The 27,311-nt window shown below is 44.4% G+C and overlaps 1 protein-coding gene across 1 annotated transcript; it reads left to right on the top strand.

Annotated features, from left to right (window-relative positions):
• Positions 1-2,293: 2,293 nt before the first annotated feature.
• Positions 2,294-4,142, top strand: LOC121759894 (14-3-3-like protein 16R). The gene is made up of 4 exons (XM_042155464.1): positions 2,294-2,848; positions 3,314-3,436; positions 3,554-3,670; positions 3,768-4,142. The coding sequence occupies exons 1-4, from the start codon at positions 2,372-2,374 to the stop codon at positions 3,816-3,818; spliced, it is 768 nt and encodes a 255-aa protein (XP_042011398.1). The 5' UTR covers positions 2,294-2,371; the 3' UTR covers positions 3,819-4,142.
• Positions 4,143-27,311: the final 23,169 nt, after the last annotated feature.

Below are 27,311 nucleotides of genomic sequence, written 5' to 3'. Positions count from 1 at the left end.
GCGATTTTTAATTTTTTTTTTACACTTCAATTCACCTATAAATACACCCCACTCCATTCATTATTTTCACACCATTCAAACACAACATCTAGTTTGGTAGTGATTTGTACTAGATTCAATGTAGTGTGTGATTTTGATTTTAATTTAGTGTGTAATTCTAATTTTAATTTTAATTTGTATTTTATTTTTATTTTTAATTCGTATAGTCGGCTTCTTCTAATCCACTAAGAGCCCGATAAATTTGTTCATAATTACTTGAAATATTATAAAACGAAGGTTGATTATAAAATTTGGGGGCTATTGGAGGTGTCCACTATAGTGGCGGACACAAAATTTTGGGGCTATGGACAATAAAATTGGGGCTATGGACAAAAACTGGGGCGGGGCTATTGGGCGTGTCCGCCTTAGAGCATCCACAATAGCGCCTAGCGCACCGCCTAGCCGACCGCCGGCGCTAGGCGGTGCGCTAGGCGATCTATTGCAGCCGCCTAGCGGATTTCCCGAAAAAAAACCGCCTAGCGCTCGGCGGTTCCGTGGCGCTAGGCTGTGCGCTAGGCGATCCGCTAGGCGCTATTGCAGCGTCCGGATCGCCTAGCGCGAATTTTTAATTTTTTTGTTTCCGAAACACTATATATACGCGACTTGCCCGTTATTTTAGGATGCGCAGGTCCCTGTTTATGCGTATTGTTAACGGATTGGAGCAACGATATATGTATTTCTGCTTTAGGCACGATGCGGCTGGCAGACCCGGCCACACTCCTATTCAAAAGTGCACTGCGGCAATCCGGCGGTTGGCCTACGGAGGCGCTGCAGACATGTGGGACGAGTACCTCCACATCGGGGAGACGACTGCCCTGGAGTGTATGAAGTATTTCTGTCAGGGCGTGATTGAAATATTCGGTGATCAGTACCTTCGAAGCCCTACCCCCGATGACTGCAGGGATCTGCTGCGGATGCACGGGAAACAGCATGGGTTCCAAGGGATGTTAGGCAGCATAGATTGTATGCATTGGGAGTGGAAGAACTGCCCCGCCGCCTGGAAGGGGATGTACACTATCGGCTACAAAAGAAAGAATCCCACGATGATCCTCGAGGCCGTAGCTGATTACCGGCTGTGGATTTGGCATGCGTATTTTGGGATAGCTGGTTCGAACAACGACCTCAACGTCCTCAACTCGTCGCCACTTTTCAACGAGCAGTGTCAAGGTGTCGGTCCGGCCATCAGTTTTGTCGCCAACGACAACCGACATGATATGGGCTACTACTTGACGGATGGGATATACCCTAGGTGGCCCGTCTTTGTGAAGACGATCCAATGCCCAGGAGATGAGAAGAAGGCCTACTTTGCGGCACGGCAGGAGTCGGCGCGCAAGGACGTGGAACGCGCATTTGGTGTGCTCCAGGCTCGATGGGCGGCGGTTAAGGGGCCAACGCATTTGTGGCACGTCGACTGCATTGCTGATATAATGTACGCCTGTATAATCATGCACAACATGATTGTCGAAGATGAAGGTGGACAACTGACTGATTGGGCCAACGACGATAATGAAGCTGGTCCAAGCCACGGCGTTGCCGCCCCTAACGTACGGAGTGGGGTACCCCACGATGAAGACGGCCGCCTCCAAGCACATGCCGACATGCGCCAAACGGAGGCTCATATTCGACTCCAAAAGATTTAATTGAAGAGTTATGGGCGCGGAGGACTGCACGACGTTAGTTTTTTTTTATTATGTAATTTTTTTAAATTAATGTACTTTTTAAATTTTATTAATATTAGTGAATTTTCTCGTTTTTGTGTCGTAAATTTAATTCCGTATATTGTGTGATTGTTAATTATTTCATTTTGTACATATTTGTTAATAGTGATGTGGATAGTAAGTGGCTAGGCTATGGCTGGGCTATTTGCTTGTTTTGATGATGTGGCAGGAGGATTGTTAATGCTGATGATGTGGCAGTGGCTAGGCTATGGCTGGGCTATTGCTGGGCTATTCCACTATAGGGGGCGGACAGCCCCCTCCCACCGCCGCCCCCCGAATCGAACCGCCGCGCCGCCGCGTCAGCCGCGGCTATAGCCCCACTCCTTCTCTCTCCAGCCAACCTCAGCCGCATCCTCGCCCCGGAGTCGGCGATCGCGCTTCCGCCGCCCCTCCTCACCCGCCGCGTCCACCCCCGCGGCGGACACCCTTCCAACTATAAGCCGCCCCGCTTCCGCCCCAAACGCGGCTACAGCCGCGTCCACATTACAGTGGACGCTCTTAGCAGAAGAGAACAAAACACCCTCCGCTTCTATTTTTCCCTACTATCTATCTATCTCTCTCCGAAGACAACAACACACTCTCTAATATTCTCTCTCTACAAATCAAATCCTGAAATGGCGTCCCCGCGTGAGGAGAGTGTTTACATGGCCAAGCTCGCGGAGCAGGCCGAGCGCTACGAGGAGATGGTGGAGTTCATGGAGAAGGTCGTCAACGCCGTCGATGGCGACGAGCTCTCCGTCGAGGAGCGCAACCTCCTCTCCGTCGCCTACAAAAACGTCATCGGCGCCCGCCGCGCTTCCTGGCGCATCATCTCCTCCATCGAGCAGAAGGAGGAGAGCCGCGGCAACGACGCGCACGTCTCCGCCATCAAGACCTACAGATCTAAGATCGAGTCCGAGCTCTCCTCCATTTGCGACGGCATTCTCAACCTCCTAGACGCCAAACTCATCGGATCTGCCTCCAACGGCGATTCCAAGGTCTTCTACTTGAAGATGAAGGGCGATTACTATCGCTACTTGGCCGAGTTTAAGACTGGAGCCGAGCGCAAGGAAGCTGCCGAGAACACTCTCTCCGCCTACAAGTCCGCTCAGGTTCTTTTCTTCTTCCCTTGATTTGACCTTTTTTGTTACTTTTTGATCTCTCTGTGCGAGATTTTCGGCCTAATTTCATTTTAGCATACTGATTGAAATAATTAGGGTTTTGAACCAAATAATCGAACAACTGTATTGTTGAATTTCATTTTAGTATACTGATTGAAATAATTAGGGTTTTGAAACAAATAAACGCTGGTAGTCGATCAACTGTGTTGTTGACCTATATTCGCCCCCAATTGGATACATCATATTCCTCATGCGTAATTACTATAGTTGAGATTCCATTAATTTAGTGCGAAAATGCAGATCTGATCATTGATTCACGCTGTCAATTGAATGTTATAGCTACCGTATTAATTATTGGCTATCTATATGCTGTGCTAAATCAATACACGCCCTAACAAAGTTGATTTTCCGAAAATTTTTACTTAGCACGCCTCTTGCTGTCTTGCATATCTGTAGGACATTGCTAATACAGAGCTCGCCCCTACTCATCCTATCCGTCTCGGCCTGGCACTCAACTTCTCTGTCTTCTACTACGAGATCTTGAATTCTCCTGATCGCGCTTGCAATCTTGCTAAACAGGTTTGTCATTTTACCGAATTACACCTTGCGTATGCACTTCCATATGTAGTGATGTCAAAACCTGCATTGAATGATTTGAGTTCGCAGGCTAACGTATACCTTTGCCTTTTCTTCTAGGCTTTTGACGAGGCAATAGCTGAGTTGGACACTCTTGGTGAGGAATCTTACAAGGATAGCACCCTGATCATGCAGCTTCTCCGTGACAACCTCACCTTGTGGACTTCGGATATGCAGGTTTGTCTCGCTTTTCTTCCCTGTGTTTGGTGCTCTGGTTTCATTCTAGGTGTCAGAAGATAGTAATTTGTGGTGTTGCTCCTTGTCCGTTTTGCAGGATGATAATTCTGAAGAGATCAAGGAAGCACCTAAGCCCGACAATGAGTAGAAAAGGGTGTTGTGGTTTAGGATCCTCCCATCTCAGGCGTCTTTGCTATTCTCACTCTATATCTGTTAAAGGAATCAAGAATTGATGGTTGTAGCATGTAGTTAGAGGGTAATAGTCTGCTTCTTTGGTGATGTCCAGTTTTAGATGGGTTTCTCCCTCATGTGTTTGTGATTTCTTATCTTTGATAACTTTCCTAAAGATCGATATTGGTGCAGTGTATGGTTCTTGTTATTTATCTTTTCGTCTACATCTCTCTACTGTAATTTGAATCGACTGTTTTTGTGATTCTTGATTTGAAATTATAAAATGTTCAACTGTCACCCAGTCACGCTTCTCTTAAACTTCTATAAAGCAATGGACATCTTTTCTTGATTCTTTTTTTTATGCATACAATTATGAATTAGGACAATAATAAATCTCATTGTTATGACTTGTCTAACATTGGTCAGATTAGGTGCGTCACAGGGATTGGGATGAGATGGAATGTACTCTCTTGTCTTATTTAAAATATCCACATTCTTGAATGACACGGGATTTTAGGTGGACTAATTGTATGAGATAAAGTGGAGGGGATAATGAGGAGAGAGGAGAGGAGAGAGATTTATTTTCAAATATAGAATGTGGACGTCTTGAGTGGATGAAAGGTGGATATTTCGAGTGGGATGGAGGGAGTAGTTAAAATAGGGGGAAAGAAAGGTTGTAGAGACGGGCCATGACAAATTAAACATGGACCGACGGGCTAAGAGACAACACTGACCTAGCAATCAACGGTGGACAATCTTATGAGAGAGAAGATGTGAAGGTGGAGAAAGAGCAAAACAGAACAATGATGTGAAGGTAGAGAAAGAGCAAAACAGAACAACGATGTGAAGTTGGAGAAGGGGCAACTGAATAAGCCCTCTTAGGGCATGCAAGTATGTGAGTCATATTTGAGAAAGACAAATTTGATAGTTGCTACTAGGGAAGGTTATTATGTCGGTTCGGTTAAGAGGGCATGCAAGTATGTGACTCATAATTGAGAAGACAAATTTGATAGTTGCTACTAGGGCAGGTTATTCGGTCGGTTCGGTTAGAACCGAACCGACAATACGGTTAACCGAGCATAAAAGTAACCGAGATTGAAGCTCCGGAACCGAAACCGAATTGGCCTCGGTTCGGTTCGGTTCCTAACCGAATAGGGTCGGTTCGGTTCCGGTTAAACGAACCGGAACCGAATTAAAAAAAAATTTATACATTTCATAGCCTATTTCTCACTGTGCCCCAACAGCACCCGCTGCTTCTCCTCTGTATCAAGCTCGTACAGCACCGATTTCGTCTCCGGCACATACCCCTGCTCCATCATCTCCTCCGACAGCTTCACCACCAAAGCATGGACCAACTCGATTTGAGGATTCACCTCGTCCACAGACCTAATCGAGTACACCCTTTTCTTCGCTTCAATCCAGCAGCATCCCGGTACCTTCTGCAGCCCCTTCTCTTCCAACACCTTCTTCACTCTCTTCACCTCGTCCCATATCTTCGCCTCCGCGTATATCCCAGCAAGAAGCACATAGTTCCCTGCATTCGTGGGCTCGAGCTCAAACAACATCCTGCTCGCCCTCTCTGCAAGTCCACGTTGCAATGAATCATGCACGATCCGAGGAGAGCGCCCCACACCATTGCCCCTGGCTCATCTCGCATATCGGCTATGATCCGAGCCGCTTCCTTTAGTCTATTAGCTCTGCCAAGAAGATCCACAATGCAAGCGTAATGCTCCACGCTAGGGTGAATCCCATGCTCTCTCCTCATCGAATCAAACAATGATTTTCCTTCATCAACGAGTCCAGAATGGCTGCAAGCTCCCAACGCACTGTTTAACGTTACTGGAGTAATTCGGTTCCAATCGGTTAGAACCGATTGGAACCGAACCGAACCGATAACCGAGTAGACTCCTTAATTTTGGAACCAAACCGAACCGATAACCGAATTTTTCGGTTATCGGTTAACCGAGAAGTGTGATATTCGGTTCGGTCATCGGTTAACCGACTAACCGATGACCGAATTACCTGTCCTAGTTGCTACTTACAAGTATGTATGTATGTAACTACATATTTGAGTAGATAGATTTGATTGTTGCTACTCGTATAAGATGAAATTATATATTTGAGAAAAACTTCATAGATTTGATAGGGGTTACTAATATCAATGTCTTCTATTTTATACACGTATCTTAAACAAGCATCTTATTTCCTCGTGGCCATCTGATAAACTCTAATGTGCAAGTGTGAAAATTTGTGGACTATTTTAATGGGACATGTTGAGAACTTAACCAACAATTATTGAACTTTAGAGTAAAGAATAAAAAACAATATATAACTATAAGCCATAGTAATTGAATAATACAATTCATCCAACTAGAGAAGCATTTAAAAACACGCAACAAATAAGTAGACAAACATTTTCAATATATGAACTGTGTCCATATACGATTATAACATCTTCGATATATACCATCTTCCCCTTCTCTCTCTTGGACGTCAAAGATTATTGTTTATATAATAAAATATATATGGGAAAATGCATTATTGATATTTGGCAACATCCTTACTAAGGATCGGCTTGTATAACAAGCTACCATGACATTGAATTAATAGCATTAAAAGAAAGTGAAAAGCATGAAGACGGGTCCCTTGCATTGTTCAATGCCATTGGTGTAAATTGATAGTATATCAAAGACTTGTCTTGACCTTCATAATAAATAAAGTTGAGACTTTTTCTTTTTCCAGAACTTTACAGTTGTGTTTGGACTGAGCATGTGAATTATTTGATTGGTTCTCCACTACATACCAACTTCTATCTTTGTTTTGATGGTATCAATTTTTGGTTGGTAGTTTTCTTTTGACCACGTCAAATCTAGTAAATAGATGTGCCAATTAGATCTCACCGAGGTGGTGTTTTGTAAGAAAAATAAGGAAAAGTTGCTTAAAATCATAAGTGGTAAGAATATGAAAAACAAAGTTATTTTGGTTCTGCATAAGAATTATCTCAATATAGTTTTGGCATTATTACAATTTGTACCAAAACTCATATAAGAGTATCCATTTGACATTTGAGACATCATTCGGTCAAAATTTATATTGGAACACAGATTTTAATGTATATATTGGTGAAATAAGAGATAAAAATAAATGGTAGTGTAAGTAGTTTTAGTGGAGAGTAGACTCCATATCATTAATAGTATAGTGTAATGATATAAATAGTAATAAAATGACGTGTATGATTATATGTTGTTTGACTATTTTAAAATTAAAGAGTTCATAATTTTCAGAGACAAACTAATAAGAAAAAAATTCATAGTTTTCAATTAACTATTTTAAAATTAGAAAGTTCATACTTTTCAGAGACAAACTAATAACAAAAAAGTTCATACTTTTTCAAGATAGACTAATAACAAAAAAATTCATACTTTTCAATTATGGAAGAAGTAGTTAACAACTTTTCCACTCTCACCATGTAACAATATTTTTAATATAAAATAATTAAATTAGATATTGTTAAGTTAACTAAAAAAGATGTCACGCCCGCCCACCCACCCCAGGGGTGTTACAAACGAGGCGATCGTGACCAAGGGACAAACATTAAGAATAGCATTTAAGGATAACAGTTCATAAGAAAGACTCAATTTACTTAAAAGAATAATATATATATCAGAGTGTACTATACACAGAGTGCACACTCGAAAAAATCAGAGTGTCTTTTCAACAATCAGCTACTCGAGATAAAATTTTCTCAACAATACTTGGCGGAAGAAATAATATTCAGCGGAAGCATTTCGAGAGTAGAATAATGTCATGTATGAAGACACAACATATTCTGAAAGTTTTATTTACAATCTTCTTCACTTTCATGCTCAACATCGCCCGCCGTCATCACTGCTCAACCTGCACATTTTTAAAAGAAATGCAGGGCTAAGTACTTGGTGTACTCAGTGGACACGTACCGAAAATATATTTATAAAAATAGATTTTGTCAAGCCACTCTTTGAGTGAACTCGGAGTTTTAGGAAAAGTCCAAGAACACTAAACATTTTTTTACCTTTTTCAAAAGCGATCTTTCGATCTATTTTCCTGGAACATATGACGTATCTGACAACCCGATTTCACTATCTCTTGTTCATTCATCAATCCACTCATCATTCCTTTCATCATTCATCATTCCTTAACATTCAAGTGTCGGGGAAGTGGTTACCTCCCACGGTCTCCCATCAATCCATTCCATTCATCGTTGCAGTCAAATAGGCATAGTTCCAAAACAAAATATGGCTTGACATAACCTTTTCAACTTTATTTTCCTCAAAACGTTTTTGAAGAATAAATCATTTTTCTGCATAGGTCGAGCATCATCTCACATCACATCAACGAGTCGAGCAAATCACAATTCACTCGATAAATCAACACATAGCACAACATAACATGCACAACAACACTTTCACTTTGATCACATATAACATGATGCTCAAACCGATATATGAAAGTTCTTGGAAACACTTTAGTTCGAAAGCCCACGTAAAAACATCTCGTAAAAATTGTACGGTAACTAGAAAGCCCACGTAAAAACTTCTCGTAAAAACTGTATGGTAACTAGAAAGCCCACGTAAAAACTTCTCGTAAAAACTGTACGGTAACTAGAAAGCCCACCTCGTTCGTTTAAAGCCTTCACGTCGTGCTCCTCTCTTTCTCCTCTTCTCTTTCTCGGCTACGCTCACGCCGCCACCACGCTACCGCCACCGCTGCTGTATGCGCGGCGGCTCGCCGTTGCGGTCTGCCCCAGCCACCGTCGCCGTGGATCTCCCCCAGCCGCCGACGCCGTTCCCGATAGGTAGGTGGTCGGACATTCGTTCCTCCATCCCCTCTCTCTTCTCTCTCTCGGATTTGGTTCTCGATTGTGAAGTAAAGAAATGAAAAGGAGGGAGGTTGTATATATAGAAAAAATTTTCACAAAAGACAAAATTTCACGTCTTTTCGTTTTGATGCGACGAGTCATTAATGCGGCCGTCGTTGGAAAACGTGCCTGATGCGACGTGGTTCTTATCCACTTTTCGTCTTGATGTGACGCGGTTCTTATCCAACTTTTCGTCTTGATTTGATGTCGAAAGTGTATTTGATACGTGGTCTATTCTTTCGTGTAGGTATCATTTTGGGCTCGTAACAATTGGGTTTCAAATTGGGCTAGGAAAGAATAATTGTTTGGCCCCAAAAGTGAAATACTTCTCTCGATAAAATAAACAAGGTCGAAAAATTTTCAAGTGTACAAACGACGGTCCTTTCAAGAACAAAATAAAAAGGTAGAAAAAGTCGGGGTGTTACAATCTACCCATCTTAACAAAAATTTCGTCCCGAAATTTGCTTACGTCCTTCGAATGGTTCGCACTTAGCTTGCTTCAAAGTTTCACGCAATTCCAAGAAAAGGTTCATGGTCCATCGGCCTCCATTCGCACTCTCGATCTCCTTGCCTCGTCGTGACTTGACAAATTAGGGGTTCACCCCAAACTTTCAGATTCTCGTTCGTTTTCATCGCTCGGAAAAGCGATAAATTATCTCAACTTAAAACTACGGTTCGCGCGTATTCAATCTAGCCTACAACATAAGCACTCTATAATCACAACACATTTCACATCTACTTTCAAAACAAATATTTTCTTCAAAACTCACACTTTTCTCAAAAAATTTCACATAAAAAAAATATATTACATCTTTCTTGGTTGAGCGTGGCGAAGCGGGATGTTGAGCCTTCCAAATTTAACCTTATTTTAGTCTAGCGAATCGAATCTAGACTAAGAATGAAAAAGACTCTCGGGTCCAGAGCGGAAAGAAAAACCTGGCTCTGATACCACTCTGTCACGCCCGCCCACCCACCCCAGGGGTGTTACAAACGAGGCGATCGTGACCAAGGGACAAACATTAAGAATAGCATTTAAGGATAACAGTTCATAAGAAAGGCTCAATTTACTTAAAAGAATAATATATATATCAGAGTGTACTATACACAGAGTGCACACTCGAAAAAATCAGAGTGTCTTTTCAACAATCAGCTACTCGAGATAAAATTTTCTCAACAATACTTGGCGGAAGAAATAATATACAGCGGAAGCATTTCGAGAGTAGAATAATGTCATGTATGAAGACACAACATATTCTGAAAGTTTTATTTACAATCTTCTTCACTTTCATGCTCAACATCGCCCGCCGTCATCACTGCTCAACCTGCACATTTTTAAAAGAAATGCAGGGCTGAGTACTTGGTGTACTCAGTGGACACGTGCCGAAAATATATTTATAAAAATAGATTTTGTCAAGCCACTCTTTGAGTGAACTCGGAGTTTTAGGAAAAGTCCAAGAACACTAAACATTTTTTTACCTTTTTCAAAAGCGATCTTTCGATCTATTTTCCTGGAACATATGACGTATCTGACAACCCGATTTCACTATCTCTTGTTCATTCATCAATCCACTCATCATTCCTTTCATCATTCATCATTCCTTAACATTCAAGTGCCGGGGAAGTGGTTACCTCCCACGGTCTCCCATCAATCCATTTCATTCATCGTTGCAGTCAAATAGGCATAGTTCCAAAACAAAATATGGCTTGACATAACCTTTTCAACTTTATTTTCCTCAAAACGTTTTTGAAGCATAAATCATTTTTCTGCATAGGTCGAGCATCATCTCACATCACATCAACGAGTCGAGCAAATCACAATTCACTCGATAAATCAACACATAGCACAACATAACATGCACAACAACACTTTCACTTTGATCACATATAACATGATGCTCAAACCGATATATGAAAGTTCTTGGAAACACTTTAGTTCGAAAGCCCACGTAAAAACATCTCGTAAAAATTGTACGGTAACTAGAAAGCCCACGTAAAAACATCTCGTAAAAACTGTACGGTAACTAGAAAGCCCACGTAAAAACTTCTCGTAAAAACTGTACGGTAACTAGAAAGCCCACCTCGTTCGTTTAAAGCCTTCACGTCGTGCTCCTCTCTTTCTCCTCTTCTCTTTCTCGGCTACGCTCACGCCGCCACCACGCTACCGCCACCGCTGCTGTATGCGCTGCGGCTCGCCGTCGCGGTCTGCCCCAGCCACCGTCGCTGAGGATCTCCCCCAGCCGCCGACGCCGTTCCCGATAGGTAGGTGGTCGGACATTCGTTCCTCCATCCCCTCTCTCTTCTCTCTCTCGGATTTGGTTCTCGATTGTGAAGTAAAGATATGAAAAGGAGGGAGGTTGTATATATAGAAAAAATTTTCACAAAAGACAAAATTTCACGTCTTTTCGTTTTGATGCGACGAGTCATTAATGCGGCCGTCGTTGGAAAACGTGCCTGATGCGACGTGGTTCTTATCCACTTTTTGTCTTGATGTGACGCGGTTCTTATCCAACTTTTCGTCTTGATTTGATGTCGAAAGTGTATTTGATACGTGGTCTATTCTTTCGTGTAGGTATCATTTTGGGCTCGTAACAATTGGGTTTCAAATTGGGCTAGGAAAGAATAATTGTTTGGCCCCAAAAGTGAAATACTTCTCTCGATAAAATAAACAAGGTCGAAAAATTTTCAAGTGTACAAACGACGGTCCTTTCAAGAACAAAATAAAAAGGTAGAAAAAGTCGGGGTGTTACAAAAGAATTGCAAGAAATAAAAAAACTAGACAATAAGTAATACTCCTTCCGTCCCCGATTAGGAGTCGTTGTTTGACTCGGCACGGGTTTTAAGGAAGTGTTTGAATAGTTGGTGCAGTAAATGGAGGTAGGTAGTGAAATGTGGGACCTCTTTGACTTTTGGTATAATAAATTTAATTAAATCAATTCAATGTTCAATTTTAATTTTACAAATGCAGATTCACTGCCTCAATCAATTCAATTAAATTTAATGGTGTAGTGATTAACTAAATTCCATAATTAAATTTGTCTTACCAAAATTAAATGAAAAAAAAGGTGCAAAATCCAATTTCATGCCAAAAATTGAATCGAAAACCACTCACAAATTCACTGTTAACTTGCACTCTAATTTCACATCAGCAAGTTGCACTGTAATTGCAAAATTAAATCAAAAAACAATGTCACAAATTCAAACTCCTCCCAAAAATAGAGAGGGAAAAAGCCAATTTCATTCCATCGACGACGTGAGCTCCGCCTGGATTCAGCTGTGACAGCGTGTTCTCCATCCCCACTATATGCGTCATCACACCTTCCCTCGACAGAGTCGACTCCTGGTCGTGATTCCCCAGCACCGCCGCCCACGGGATGCCGGAGTTAACTGCAGGACCAAACGCCTGGTTCATTGACTTCACCGCGTCGCTCGCATCGAATCCGAATATGTTATCCCCTGCAACCAACAGCTAATTTCAGCAAATCTGTCGGCAAAATCAAAAGCAGCAAGGGTTAATTAAGTAACAGACCGGTGAAGACGATGAGATTCGGCTTCTCGGCGAGGATCAGGCGGCGGATGAAGGAGGTGGTGTTGAGATCGGAGCAGCTGGAGGCCTGGCGGAGCTCACGTCGTCGATGAATCCAGGAGGGGGAGAGGATTCATGAGAGAGGGTCGACAGTGAGAGAGGGTCGAGAGTGAGTGAGTTTAATCGAGAATGAGGGGTTGCATTTTCTTTTTTTTTTAGTGTAAATAATGGCATTCTTTGTAAATTTTGCTAAACATTAAGGGTAATTTTGATGTCCAAAAATGGTAAGTGGTAGAGTGACTCTTAATGGGGGACATCCCGAAAAGGAAATTAGCGACTCTTATTCGGGGACGGAGGGAGTACATACAAACTTAAGAGCATCGCAGCGCTGCTCGTTGCAACGAGTAGGCGTCGTGCCGTCGGCGCGGCAAGCACGCTGCTCGCTGTTGTGCTCTTGCCGACGGCACGGACGTGCTCCGAACAGCGCCGTGCCGACGAGCACGCAGACATGGCGCAACGCGATTCGCCAACGACAATCTCGTTGCCATTTTTCTTTTTCTTTTTTTTCAATTCGAAAATCTGAATTTTTCAGATTTAAATAAAAAAATTCCCACTTCCCAATAAAAATATATCCGTTTTTCCTCCGCTTTTAATTTATTTTTCATTATTTTTACCCCCAAATTCACATTTTCATCTATAAATACCCCTCATTTCAACACAAAAAATCACACTACACCAAACAACTCTCTCAATCTCATTTTCTCTAATTTCTCACTCTTTCTCTCTTGTAAAAATGTTCGGAGGCTCCGGCGAACACCCTCCGACTCCCATGGATGGAACCACGATTGGTTCGGCGGTTCACCATTCCCCTCGCCGGATACGAATTTCTCGCTCCCTCCTCTTACCTAAGGCTCACAAATTCTGGGTGGCTACCGGCCTTACCCGGTGGACATGCAAAATGCCCGCGATGGGTAATATGGGTGGGCACCCGAACACGGCTCGGTAGAGAGCGGTTCGACACAACCGTTGTCCCAAATTCCGGTAGTCGCGGCGGTCGTGGTGTTCGTGTCCGTACACATGGCAGTGCTGGTGACCCCAACGTCTGTACCCTGTACACTCTGCTCGGGATGGAGAAGATATTTGATACATATGTCGCAATTTCTGAAGATCCGGAGGTAGGCACGAACCAAACCGGGGACAGGTTTTGGTTTTGCGTCACTCGCCGGTACAATGCCAGCCGACCGGCTGGAACGGTGGAGCGCACTGAGAGTATGGTGCGCAATGTCGTTGGAAGAGCCAACAAAGAAATCCAAAAGTTTCAGGGGTATTACCTCGAGGAACAGCGGTCAGTAGGGAGCGGCACCAACGAGGTCGACATCATCACGGCCGACATGTCGGCCTACCAAACAATGCATTACAAACCATTCAAGCATTTTAACACTTGGCAGAAGGTGCGTCATTTTTCTAAGTATAAGGGAGGCGTCCAATCCTCCTCCGCCTCCTCCAGCAAAAAGGTCGAGGTCGCTATCTAACTTCGGCGAGGACGAGGTGGCAAGCCAGCTTGCCGGAGCTTACTTGGATAGCTCCGATGCCGGCCCGAGCGGTTCCCGACGCCGTCTGCCGGGAAGGAAAACGACGACGGCCAGCCGCCGGCGCGTCGCGACCCCAGTCGAACCACCGGCTCCCGCTCCCTTTGTGCCGCCTCCACCCCCCGCAATGCCTCCAAGCCCCAACACGTTATGGGCCATTTTGAATAACGCCATTAACTACCGAGCAAAAAGATGCTCACCATTGGATGATACAAACCCACCGACAGCAATTGGGGATACCCCCAACCCCAACCAACAGCCGTCATCGAACTAGTCTTCTTCAAATTTCCACGGATATAATTTTTAATTTTTAGGATTTTAAGTATGTAATTTTTTATTTTTAGGATTTTAATTATGTAATTTTTAATTTTTTAGTAATTTGTAATAGTATTTCGGGTATTTTGAATGCATTTTAATATTGTGTAAATATTTTTAGTAATTGAAGTATTTAAATTGTATAATAGAATTGTGGGACCCTTGAATAGTTGATAAGGCTAATTTCATGCATCGGTCTAGGGGTTCATTTCATGAAATTACTGGGTCTAACGCATTGAATTAAGTCAGGTATGTGAAGTTTTTCGCCAGATCCAGGAAAAGAAGAGGACGCTTGCATGGTCCTAGGAAACTGGCGAAAGGGTGAACAATTGGAAGAAAATTGCTAGACGGAGGAAGCCTCGGAGTTGAAGGGTAGAACAGGGATTTCTACGAAAACTGTAGAAGGTTATGTCCGCATCTATAAAAGGGAGAAGCATGCAGGCTGGAGGGACCTTCTCGGGTGGAGGCCTCACTAACAGCCCCTTGCTCGATTCACCTTTCCACACACTTGACTCCAAATTCGCGAGAGATTCCAGTTAGCACTTGGCTGGGGTTCACGTTTTAGCTTTCCGAGAGTGGTTTGAGGGTTGTAACACCGTCCTAGTTCAAGGGCGAAGAAACAATTTACATTTCCGTTGCTATTTGCACTGATTCCGCCGAGCTTCGCTGTTCGAAGCTCGGTTTTCTTTTGTTAACCAATATTTCCTGTTTTATTCCGGATTTTTACTTTCGCTTATGTCTATTGTGTTCATTTCTGGTTTGCTGGTTGAGTTCGCTTGATGTCGAGTTGGATTGTCGGAGTTGTTTATTTTTTTGCAGTTGGTTTCTGATTATTTGCTGATATTTTTCGTTTAGATCTGAAGAATGGTTCTGTTTTTTGGATGAATCGGAGGTTGGGATTTGCTGGAGTTTGTGATTTGTTTGCAGATTGTTCTTGATTGATTGAATTTGGCGGTGATCGGAGCAGATCTGTTAGAATCGGAGTTATGGAGTTGATTTAGTTGATTGTTGAGTTTGGATTGCTTGGATCCGGAGTGGATTAAGCGTCCGACGTGATTCTGAGCAGGAGTGTTTAAATTTCATGCCTAGCTTACGTGTTTTCATTTCATTCCGCCTAGTTTACGTAGATCTGGTTTATTTCCGATTCGTAGCAAGTTTCCGGCATCTCAATTTCTATATTCTGATCGAATCTGGGAGTATGCTCTGTTTTCTGCATTTGCGTTTCTGAATCTGTTAGGAACTTTGCATGTGAAGCTAGCTGGAGCTGATCTGTTATCTGCAGCTTTTTACCGTACTTGCTATATTTGGAATCATGTTCCCCGCTGTTTTATTCTTTCTGCCTAGTCTCAATCAGTTAGTTATTTACTCAGTCAAGGAAGTGATTGTGTCTTTCGGATTTGATGTCTGATTCCAGTAAGTTTTCTGTGTCCTAGGTCTAGCGTTTACATTTCTTGCCTAGATCTAGTGGTAGTTAAAATCTCAACCCCTTTGCGTGGCAGCAGCCGTTTGTTTCCATAGTCTCTTAGCACTACCCTGCGAATCCATCTCTGTGGGATCGACCCCGCTTCCCTATACTAATTCATAGTATTCGGGTTGAGGGATTATTTTTGAAGGGGAGTCGAGTGTGTCCAACGACAAAAACACTGTAGTTCTCTTGAGTTCCTGGACCCAGTGATCCAGTGGATTTAAGGAGCGTTGTGTCTGGACCGAGCCTTGCATTAATTCTCAAATGTGCACACTTGCTTACTCCTGAGTCTAGTCATTCGACATTAGAGTCGAGAGGCAGGCCCAACCGGAACTTCAAATGGCGCCGTTGCCGGGGATGGATGGCGTGCTTAGTGTTAGTGTTTAGAGTCTGTGGTGTAAATAGTTTTGATTTGTTTTCTTTCTCTTTTGTTTGCAGTTTATGAGCAGAGGCTCAAGGTCTACCTACTGGAGCAACTCATCTGGGTGGAAACACGGTCAGTTTGATTGGCAAGTTAAGGATACAGTCTCTACTGTGACCACCAGATCAGGGTTCACCACGGGAGGCCCGTTTCCGAGTGAATTTACTAGCGACGAATCTTGGACGTCATCAGGACGCGAAGATCCAGAATCACCACCCGAATCAGAAACAGAGTCAGAAACAGGGGGAGAAGAGGAAGTAGTCATGGCGCAGGTGGTAGACCCAGATCCAGAAATCGGCTCTCTCACTGCCTATTTAGATGGAGAACCAGCTCAAGCTATAATGATGAATCCACGCCAGAGGACTATCGAGATCAAGACAAACGTACTCGGCATCTTGCCGACGTTCTCTGGGCGTAGAAATGAGTGCCCGTATGAGTTCTTAAATGAATTCAGTAAGTTATGTGGTATTCAGAAGAGGCCGAATGATGCAACAGAGGAGGATTATCGCCTACGAGCGATTCCGTTTACCTTGAAGGGGGAAGCTAATACGTGGCTATTGAGGTTGCCTCCGGATTCTATCCGCACGTGGAGGGACTTCAAGTTAGAATTCTTAGATTATTTCTTCCCATCCAACAAGACGAATGCACTTAAGAAAGAAATACTAGAGTGTAAGCAAGATTACGATGAATCGTTGAGTCAGTATTGGTCGAGATTTAAGGGGTTGTTGGATGCATGCCCGAATCACCGAATGATAGAGGCAGAGACCTACTCTCTGTTTTACGAAGGAGCAACTCCCGAGTCAAAGGACTTAATGAACTCCTTGAGTGGGGGAAATTTCACAAGAAAAAGGGGAAGTGAGGCAAGAGAGATCCTAGGGAAGTTGATTGACGCTAAGAAGGCGTACGATAACCCTAGGAATGCATTGAGAAGAGGATCGGTGCATGCTGTGAGAGAACAAGAAGATGACAAAGTCGAAGCAAGGATTGATAGGCTCGAGAAGGCTCTTTTGAACGCGATTGAAAAGACGATTCCACTGGCTTCACAAGGGAAGGAGAAATCTCCTGGTCCAGGAGATAATCAAATGCAACAATATTACGGGACCCAGGAAGGAGATTATCAGGCCCAGGTCAATGCAATGGGAAGTTGGAATCCCGATGAGAGCTGGAATCCAGGGAGACAGAGAGATACGCCTTGGAGAAACCATCCAAATTTCAGATGGACTGACAATGAACAGAATCAGCTGACACCACAACAAAGTCAGCAGTTTGCACCTCAGCCCGAAAGACAAGGTAACTGGTCAGGAAGGAATCAAGAAGGGCAGGGCAACTGGATCAATCGTAACCAAGGAGACCACCCAAACTGGGGAAACAGAAATCATAGCAATCAGGGGAACTCTTATGTACCACCACACCAAAGGAATTTTCAGAACAATTACCAGGGCCAAGGAAATCAATACAATAACTCTTCAGGCGGTCAAGGAAACGCTCGTCAGAATCAAGTGAGTGGACCAACTCTGAGTATAGGGCCAGGGCCCAGTCAGCCCCCGAAACCACCAAAAAGTATCGATGATATGGTGCACGACCTCGTCAGTTCTCAGCAACATATGCAAAACAACCTGCAATCGAACAATGACGTAGTGCACAAGCTTCAAGACGCTCAGCAAGAACAGAAAGCAGCCATGGATATGTTGGCTAAGCAACTGTCCCAAATAGCCACTTCTTTGAGTGACATGCGGGGAAACGAAGGAAAAATTCCGGCCTCAGTAAGGCCACCTGATAGAGCTAATATAAGTCAGATTACCTTGAGGTCCGGGAAAGGATATGAGGGACCGGTGGTGGGAACAAAGGATGGGACAGATCCTAAGGAAGGCAAGAAGAAAGAGGATACAACTCCCAGACCCAGACACTTGGAGGGAGGAAGTCCCTTGGTCAAGGATGATCTTGAGGAAAAAGATTTGGAGAAACAATTGCCTAGACCGACCGAACCATTCTTCCTCGACCCAGAGCCGAAGTTGGAAGATGAGGTAGTGGGAAAAGAAACTGGAGAGTTATCAGCTGAAAGTTCTACCGGAGCAGGGAAGCGACTGAAACCTTTTCCAAGTCGGGGGGAAGCCAAGAAACAGAAGGAAGAACCGGTAGACTTCATGGACATTTTTGGGAAGTTGGAAATCAATCTGCCATTTTTACAGGCCCTGAAGATGCCAGTCTTTAGCAAGTTCATCAAGGAATTTATAGCTGGGAAGGCTAGGCCCAGTGGGAAAATTCTGATAGGCGAGAATGTCTCCGCAGTAATTCAGAAGAGGAAGATGCCTTCAAAATGCAATGACCCAGGTATGTTCACCTTACCCATCTCTATTGGTGACGTGAAAATCGAGCATGCTATGTGTGATTTAGATGCGTCGATAAACGTGTTACCACTTTCCATATACAAGAAGTTACTTGGGGTAGGCATGGTAGATACGAAAGTTGTGATTCAATTGGCGGATAGGTCATGCATCTGTCCTGAAGGGGTGCTTGAGAATGTGATAGTCAGGGTACATGACTTCTTGTACCCTGCTGATTTCCATGTGATTAAGATGAGTGATAATGAGTCTGCTGAGTCGGGCGGAGTACTTTTAGGGAGACCTTTCCTACGTACCGCTAAAACTATCATTGATGTTTTTGATGGAACCATTTGCCTTGATTATAATGGGGAGAAATATACATTCAGTATAGATGAGGCAATGAAGAAACCTCTTGACGTTGAAAACCTGCATGCTATAGATGTTATTAACCCTTTGGTCCAGGAATACCTTGAGACGGAATTAATGCAGGAACAGATTGAGAACTCCGAGATGAGTCATGCCATTGATAGAGAGGTAGCCAGTTGGTGTCAAGCAATGAACACAAGTGAGTTATCTGATGAGGAGTTAGCTGAAGCAATTCTGGAATTCTGTGCAAATCCGGAACTAGTTAGGTCAAGAAAGACACCGTATGTGGCGAGTGTGGAAGGTTCTGCTGGGTCGAGGAAAGGAATGGCTACGGAAGAAACAGAGAAAAATCCCTTGCCCCAGGAAAAAGATGTTCCCAAGAAAGAGCTGAAAACACTTCCACCAGGCCTAAAGTATGCTTATATAGAGGAAAACGAAACTTTCCCTGTTATTATCAACAGCAGCTTGACCGAAGGACAAGAAGAGGAACTGCTGAAGGTAATCCGAAGAAACAAGAAGGCTATTGGGTGGACACTCTCTGACCTGGTAGGAATTAGTCCAGATTTGTGCATGCATCACATCCGTTTGGAGGAAGGAGCAAAAGCCTGCAGAGATCCTCAACGCAAATTGAATCCTAACATGAGGGAGGAAGTGCTGAAGGAAGTATTGAAACTACTATCCCTAGGAATCATTTATTCCATACCAGACAGTGAATGGGTGAGTCCAGTCCATATGGTATCCAAGAAGTCAGGAATACTAGTCACTGGGTGGAGGATGTGCATCGATTATAGGAAGTTAAATGAAGCGACCAAGAAAGACCATTTCCCTCTACCTTTCATTGACCAGATGCTGGAAAGGCTGGCGGGCAAGCAATATTTCTGTTTCCTAGACGGGTATAGTGGGTATTTTCAAATCTATGTGGATCCCGAGGACCAGGAGAAGACAACTTTCACATGTCCTTTCGGCACGTATGCTTACAGGAGGATGCCGTTTGGCCTGTGCAATGCGCCAGGCACTTTTCAGCGGTGTATGATGAGTATCTTCTCGGATCTTTTGGAGGACTGCATCGAGATTTTTATGGACGACTTCACTGTGTACGGGAATTCATTTGACTCATGTTTGGCTAGTTTGGATAGAGTATTGAGAAGGTGCCAGGAAAAACATTTGGTTTTGAACTTTGAGAAATGCCACTTTATGGTCCCTGAGAGAATTGTCCTACGGCACGTAGTCTCGGAAAAAGGTATACATGTAGACCATGCAAAGATTGAGGTGATATCAAAACTGCCTTACCCGACGAACCAGAAGGAGGTAAGAGGATTCCTAGGGCACGCAGGATTTTATAGAAGATTCATAAAGGATTTTGCGAAGATTGCTCAGCCACTCACTCATTTGCTGCACAATGATGTTGAGTTTGTTTTCAATGAGGAGTGCATAAAGGCTTTTCAACTACTGAAAGATAGACTAGTATCGGCTCCCATTATCCGAGCACCCGATTGGAGTTTGCCATTTGAAATAATGTGCGACGCGAGTGACTATGCAGTAGGGGCGGTGCTAGGTCAAAGAGTTGACGGAAAAAGTTACGTAATTTTCTATGCATCAAAAACGCTCAACCAGGCCCAGAAAAACTATGACACCACGGAGAAGGAAATGTTGGCAGTCGTGTACTCTTTTGAAAAATTCCGACCATATTTGCTTGGGTCGAGGGTGATAGTCTTCACTGATCACGCTGCAATAAAGTACTTGCTGGCGAAGAAAGAATCCAAGCCGAGATTAATCCGTTGGGTGTTGCTTTTGCAAGAATTCGATTGGGAAGTTAGAGATAAAAAGGGAACTGAAAATAAAGTAGCCGATCATCTGAGCAGGATATTTCAAGGGGAGACCGAGGAAGCAATACCGGACGCATTCCCTGAGGAACATTTGTACTACGTGAAAAAAATTCCTCGACCTATCAGCTGGGAGGAGGTTATGGAGTTAACAGGTCCAGGGGATGTCGAAAAAGGGAAATGCCATCAAAACGCTGAGCCATGGTTCGCAGACCTGGCGAATTACTTAGTCACTGGAGAAGTGCCCAGTTCGCAAGTAATCTCCCGGGCCCAGAAGATGAAATTGAAGAGCGAAGCCAAGTACTATTTCTGGGATGACCCGTACTTGTGGCGAATGGGAGCCGACCAAGTAATCCGGAGGTGTATCCCGGAGTGGGAACAGAGGGATGTGTTGAATCATTGCCATGCCCTAGCTTGTGGAAGTCACTTTGGACCTAGGAAGACCGCAAGGAAGGTGTTAGACAGTGGTTTTTACTGGCCTACATTGCATAGGGATGCGTTCGAGTTTTGTCAGAATTGTGAGAGGTGTCAACAGACCGGGGGAATATCCAGGAGGGATGAGATGCCGCAAGTTCCAGTGATTGTGTGTGAGATCTTCGATGTTTGGGGGATGGACTTCATGGGTCAATTTCCATCTTCATACGGAAACACTTACATACTTGTGGCAGTGGATTATGTGTCAAAGTGGATAGAGGCAAAAGCAACCACCTCGTGTGAAGCTAAGGAGGTAGCAAAGTTTCTTAGAGCTAACATTTTCAACAGGTACGGAGTGCCCAGAGCTATAATATCTGACAATGGAACGCACTTCCGCAACCGGACTATTGAAGCTCTGATGAGAAAATATGGTGTCCACCACAGACTGTCTACACCTTATCATCCTCAATCCAAAGGCCAGGCGGAAATATCCAACAGAGAAATAAAGGCGATACTGGAAAAGACGGTTAATCCGTCCAGGAAAGACTGGAGTAAGAGGCTTGGAGACGCACTATGGGCTTACCGGACGGCATACAAGACGCCTATTGGGATGTCACCATACAGGCTTGTGTTCGGCAAAATGTGTCACTTGCCCGTGGGAGTAGAACACCGAGCATATTGGGCGGTCAAGGAGATAAACATGAGACCCGAATCCTGCGAGGAAGAGAGGAAATTGCAGCTGCAGGAGTTGGAGGAGCTAAGGCTGGAGTCATAGGAATCGGTGATGTGGTACAAAGAGAAAACGAGACTCTGGCATGACAAGAACCTCCGGGTCAAGGAATTGCAAGTCGGGCAGAAGGTTCTTCTATTCCAATCCCGGCTCAAGCTAATGCCTGGTAAGTTAAAGTCCAAATGGATTGGGCCATACACTGTTGTGAGTCTGCGTGCAAATGGAGCTGTAGAAATCCAGGGAAGTTCTTCAAACTCTACTCCTTTTCTTGTTAACGGTCATAGGGTAAAGGTATTTAGGGATAGCTCGGAGATGTGTGTAGTGGACGAAATGCCACTACGCGCACTCCATGATATCGCCTAATAGATCTGGGAAGTGAGTGTTCTTAGAAATTTCCTAGGTCCAGCATCCAAGAAGTTTTAGCATGACCTGACCTAGGGAATCTTGAGAACACTTGAACATAAATTGTAAATATTCAATCGCCTTCTTTAAATCAAGAAAAACCCAAACAAATCAGAAAAAAATAATCTTCCAAAAATATTTTCGAAATACCAGACTCCTTAAGGAATGTTTTTGATACTGCCATACCCTAAACCCGGGGAGTCTGGCGTTTCAATTTTTAGTTTAATGTTTTTTCTCTAAGTGTGATTTTGCAGAAGGAATTCACAAGGGTAAGGAGTTGTGGAGTAAAAATTTTGGAGGGAGTTGGCACCGGTTCGGATTTCAAAAGGCACTTTATGGGGAGGCGTACGGTCGCAAGCGTCATCACCTGCAACCGCCTGCCAAAACGTCCTCTCTCATGCCTACACTATAATCGTTTTGCCTTTTTATTTCTCGTTACCTATTCTCTCTCCAATATTCACAAACACAAAAATCCCCAATTTCCTCTCCCCTTTTACTCTGTCTAACCCTAATTTGCTAATTCCGCCCCAAATTCTTTATAAAAATTCCCCAAACCAACATCCATGGAAAACAAACAAGGAACCGGAAGCACCTCAGGGTCCGCCGACTCTGGGGCGGCGGCGTTTATGGCCGAGCTATTCCAGAAATTTGGGGGTGCGGAGAAGGCGATGGAGGCATTCGCCATGTTTGCAACCGTAATGGGTAAATCCGTACAAGTTGCTCCGTCTTCTAGTGTACCACAACCGGAGACCGTCTCAGAACCCGTCGCCGAACCCGAAACCGTTCAAGAAGCCATCGACATTCCGGAACCCACTGCCGTACCAGAGGAGACAGTTGCTCCGGAGACCACCACTCAACCGGAGGACATTCAAGAATCCACCGCCCCTAGCCCGGAACCAACCACCGCAGGGAATCGTAAAGACGACTCAGATTTGGTCACAGGGTTGGAATTGTTGGCTATGTGCGAACCAAGACTCTGCAACTGAGGGGGAAACCCCTGTTTTGGAAGAATCTGTGGGGGGGAGCCCCTATAGTTGGTGAAGGTGGGGGCGACGAGGCCCTAAATTCTGAACAAAATGTGGAGGGGGATACCCCTGAGAAACCGGTGGGTACTGAGGCCCACGTCGGAGAAGGATTTGAGGGGGAAGAGACCCCTGTTTACATCTCGGGGGCAACCCCATTGTTGTCCAAGGAGGGAGAAGCCCTCGATTCTGAAATTAGCCAGGAACCCGCTGACGCCGGGGTGAAGTTGATTGTGGATCTGACCGAGATCCCAGAGGAGACCGACTCGCCGGTCAACCCCAGAGATGCTAGGAGGCGGGCTCGCCGGAGCCTCATTGATGAGATTGATGAAACTGTGGAGCCGACGGAGGAAGAATTGCTGGGTCCAGAGACCGCAGCTTCTGAACAGGTGAACTCTCCCAGACCTGGCAGGGGGGAGAGTGATGAGGAGAAACGTCGCCAAGCGGCTGAGAAGAAAAGGAAGGGGAAACAAATTGCTCCTTCCTCGACCAAGAAGGCGAGAGGGAACTCTACTGAATCCACACTTCCACCGGCAGCTAAGGTGCCATATGCCGCAGAAACCGAGAGCCCTTCTGAGTCCAGCAACTCGGAAGAGAAACAAGAAGAGGAATTCAACTTTGAGCCAACCGAAGTGTGGATAACAAACAGCTTACTAGATGAAATGAGGACGTTTGACGACCCAAAGCGCACGGCCATTTATAAGGAGAAGAGTACTGAGGGGAAGGTCGCTAAGTCCGGAAAGATGTATAGCTCATCGGAGCTCAAAACGATTGCTTGCAACGACGAATTCCGGACTTATATCGACGCAATAGGCTTCGATTGGTTGCTCAAGCACAGTACTACCGAGGTTCCGATTGACCTGGCCTGAGAATTCTTTTCCACCTTCCGATTTAAGTCCACTACCGATTTGGATGCCGACTCCATTCATTTCTGACTTTTCAGTGAGGAACATACGATGAGCATCCGGGAATGGACCTTGCGGATGGGTTTGCAGACGCGAACGGAGGACGATGAAGGCCTGTGGAGCGAGAGGATGATTGGTCCCCCGAAAATGACGCCGGGATTCAAAGCGCAAAGCGCATGGGAGTTCTTGACTCACCCGAGGGTGGGTCAGTTTAAAACAAGCTTTTCGAAGGCACACCACATCGAAAATAGAGTCCTGAGGTTTGCCCAGACTTTTATTAGTTACAATTTAATGGGCACAGCCAACAACGCTCTGACTACCGCCGATCTGTACTTCACATGGTGCATGGCTACGGGGGTAAGAGTTCACTTGGGCTACTGGATAGCCCAAGCCTGCCATCAAGTGACTGCAAATCCTTCCCGGCACCTATACACGTGCCACTTGCTCGGAGCTTATCTGCAGAGGAATGTGATCATGAAGATCCATAAGGCATGCCGAGAGGTAAAGACGTGTTCGCCCCCTGAGGTTTTTAACATGGATTATTTTTTCAATAAAGGGTTGCTGATCGCACGCGGAAGGGAAGTATGCTTTTACGAGGTTGGGCAGTCAGAGACTCAGGTGAAACAGGAATCCGATGTGGTGGAAGTGAAGAATACTACTGGTTTGGAAGCAGGAGCCAGGATAGAAGTAGAGGAAGTGCGAAAGGAGGTTGGTTGGATGAGGTCAGAAATGAAGATGGTTCGGAATGAAATTGTGTCCCTGCGGGGTAAAGGGAAGGATAGTAGTGAGGCTGAGAAAGTGAGGAAGGAAGTCGCCGGAGTACGAACGGAGATGGAAGAAATAAGAGTAGAAGTTCGGAAGGTTAGGGAGGAAATGGTGACCCTCAAGGGGCTCATGTCTGATCTTGTGGCGACATCGACCAGATGTACTGAAAAGATGACGGAAGGTGTTGAGTTGATGATGGCAATGACAAAGTGGCTTAGAGCAAGGTTCCCAGAGACACCGAAGGAACTTCCGAAGCCTAGCGGCGATTCTACAACGCCAGGTCAAGGAAGTCTGATTGCGCAGAAGCCACCGCATGCCCCGAGGCCCCAGACTACTCCATCTCTCTCTCGGCCCGTGATATTGAAGACAGCCGTACCCCGCCCGACAGAAGAACGACAAGAGAAGCCGGAGTTGCTAGCCAGAAAGAAAGCTAAGGTGACCCACCAGACAGCGCCACCAAAGTCTGGCCCTCGCGGGGGCCAGACCCCGAATTGAACCCCCCACGGAGCCAAGTAACCCTTATTTTTTTTTTTATTATTTTCTTTTCCGTTTTGTTTGTGTTCTTATATGCCAGCATGCTCTGTAATTGTACATATGTGTTGTCTTTCTTACACTTAGCCCAACTTTTGGTCTAAGTGTGAGAAGGGGGTGTTTTGTTTTTTTTTTGCATGCCTTAGTTTGTTTGTTGCGCCTTCTCCCACTTAGCCCGATGCTCGGTCTAAGTGTGAGAAGTTTTGCTCTGTATTTGTGTTTGTTGTTGTTTGCTTTATCAGTCTGCTGTTAGTACTTCCCTTTTCCCCCCTTCACTACGATGGCTTGGGGACAAGCTTGAGTGAAGCGGGAGGGGGGGGGGGGAGTAAGTATCATTTTTGTGTCTTAGGATGTGTGCTTCGCATGAGCTAGCTAGATAATAAGGCAAGATCCCCTTAGTAAGAGTGATTGAAGAGAGAAAGCAGATCAACTTTGACACTTTCTTCCTTAATAAGCCGAATGCGATCTGAATGAAGTTAGGACGATGGAAAACGCCTTAGATAACCTAGCTGTACAGCCCTACTATAAAGAGAGTTATAAGCCTAAACACTTTTAGAGCTAACATGAAACAATGGGCTATCACTTGATGCTTAGGGAGTAGAGTATGAAGGAGAAAAAAAATGGGTTAAGGAGGAATAAGCTGGACGAAGTCCAGGGAAAAAAAATAGGAGGAATAAGCTGGACAAAGTCCAGGGGAAAGGGGTCGTAATACAGAAAAAAAAAAAAAAATCGTAGCCTGGCCCAGGGAAATTCATAGGAAAGGAGGAAGAATAGGGAGAAAACTCTCATAACCCGACGCATCAGTGGTATAACTCTAACTTTGGAGCGTTTTTGATCCTAACATCCCTGGTGAGGAATGAGTGATCGAGCGAACCTAACAGATGGGAAATCAATAGGCTATCTTGACTAACTGACAGACCGTTTAGGCAGACGAAGGAAGGGGGAAGATTTGAAGACTGTAATCGATTAGATTGAACTTAAACTTGTGGGGATAGTAGCTTAAAAATTCGAAACTAGTTCATGCTTGTTTGTTTTGTTGTGTTTCTGTTCTTTGTGTTATTTTCTTTTCTAAGTCCGTAGTTGCTTAGGTCTAGGAGTTTGTTTTGTTTTCTTTTTTTTTTAAAGTTTTACTTGGTAACCATGCATTGAAATTCGCCTTATTCCTATTTTCTTGTCTTTCATACTTGAGGACAAGCATGGTTTAAGTGTGAGCAGTTTGATAAGGCTAATTTCATGCATCGGTCTAGGGGTTCATTTCATGAAATTACTGGGTCTAACGCATTGAATTAAGTCAGGTATGTGAAGTTTTTCGCCAGATCCAGGAAAAGAAGAGGACGCTTGCATGGTCCTAGGAAACTGGCGAAAGGGTGAACAATTGGAAGAAAATTACTAGACGGAGGAAGCCTCGGAGTTGAAGGGTAGAATAGGGATTTCTACGAAAACTCTAGAAGGCTATGTCCGCATCTATAAAAGGGAGAAGCATGCAGGCTGGAGGGACCATCTCGGGTAGAGGCCTCACTAACAGCCCCTTGCTCGATTCACCTTTCCACACACTTGACTCCAAATTCGCGAGAGATTCCAGTTAGCACTTGGCTGGGGTTCACGTTTTAGCTTTCCGAGAGTGGTTCGAGGGTTGTAACACCGTCCTAGTTCAAGGGCGAAGAAACAATTTACATTTCCGTTGCTATTTGCACTGATTCCACCGAGCTTTGCTGTTCGAAGCTCGGTTTTCTTTTGTTAACCAATATTTCCTGTTTTATTCCGGATTTTTACTCTCGCTTATGTCTATTGTGTTCATTTCTGGTTTGCTGGTTGAGTTCGCTTGATGTCGAGTTGGATTGTCGGAGTTGTTTATTTTTTTGCAGTTGGTTTCTGATTATTTGCTGATATTTTTCGTTTGGATCTGAAGAATGGTTCTGTTTTTTGGATGAATCGGAGGTTGGGATTTGCTGGAGTTTGTGATTTGTTTGCAGATTGT

The sequence above is a fragment of the Salvia splendens genome, chromosome 13, assembly GCF_004379255.2.
Source record: "Salvia splendens isolate huo1 chromosome 13, SspV2, whole genome shotgun sequence".
Lineage (NCBI taxonomy): Eukaryota > Viridiplantae > Streptophyta > Magnoliopsida > Lamiales > Lamiaceae > Salvia > Salvia splendens.
The sequence above is the reverse complement of the archived record's forward strand: the minus strand, read 5'-3'. Positions and strand labels throughout refer to the sequence as shown.

Excerpts from the sequence above, each read along its gene's own strand:
- LOC121759894 (XM_042155464.1), top strand. The coding sequence starts at position 2,372 with ATGGCGTCCCCGCGTGAGGAGAGTGTTTACATGGCCAAGCTCGCGGAG. Across the intron at positions 2,849-3,313 it reads CCGCCTACAAGTCCGCTCAG|GACATTGCTAATACAGAGCT; the intron begins GTTCTTTTCTTC and ends GCATATCTGTAG. Across the intron at positions 3,437-3,553 it reads CTTGCAATCTTGCTAAACAG|GCTTTTGACGAGGCAATAGC; the intron begins GTTTGTCATTTT and ends CTTTTCTTCTAG.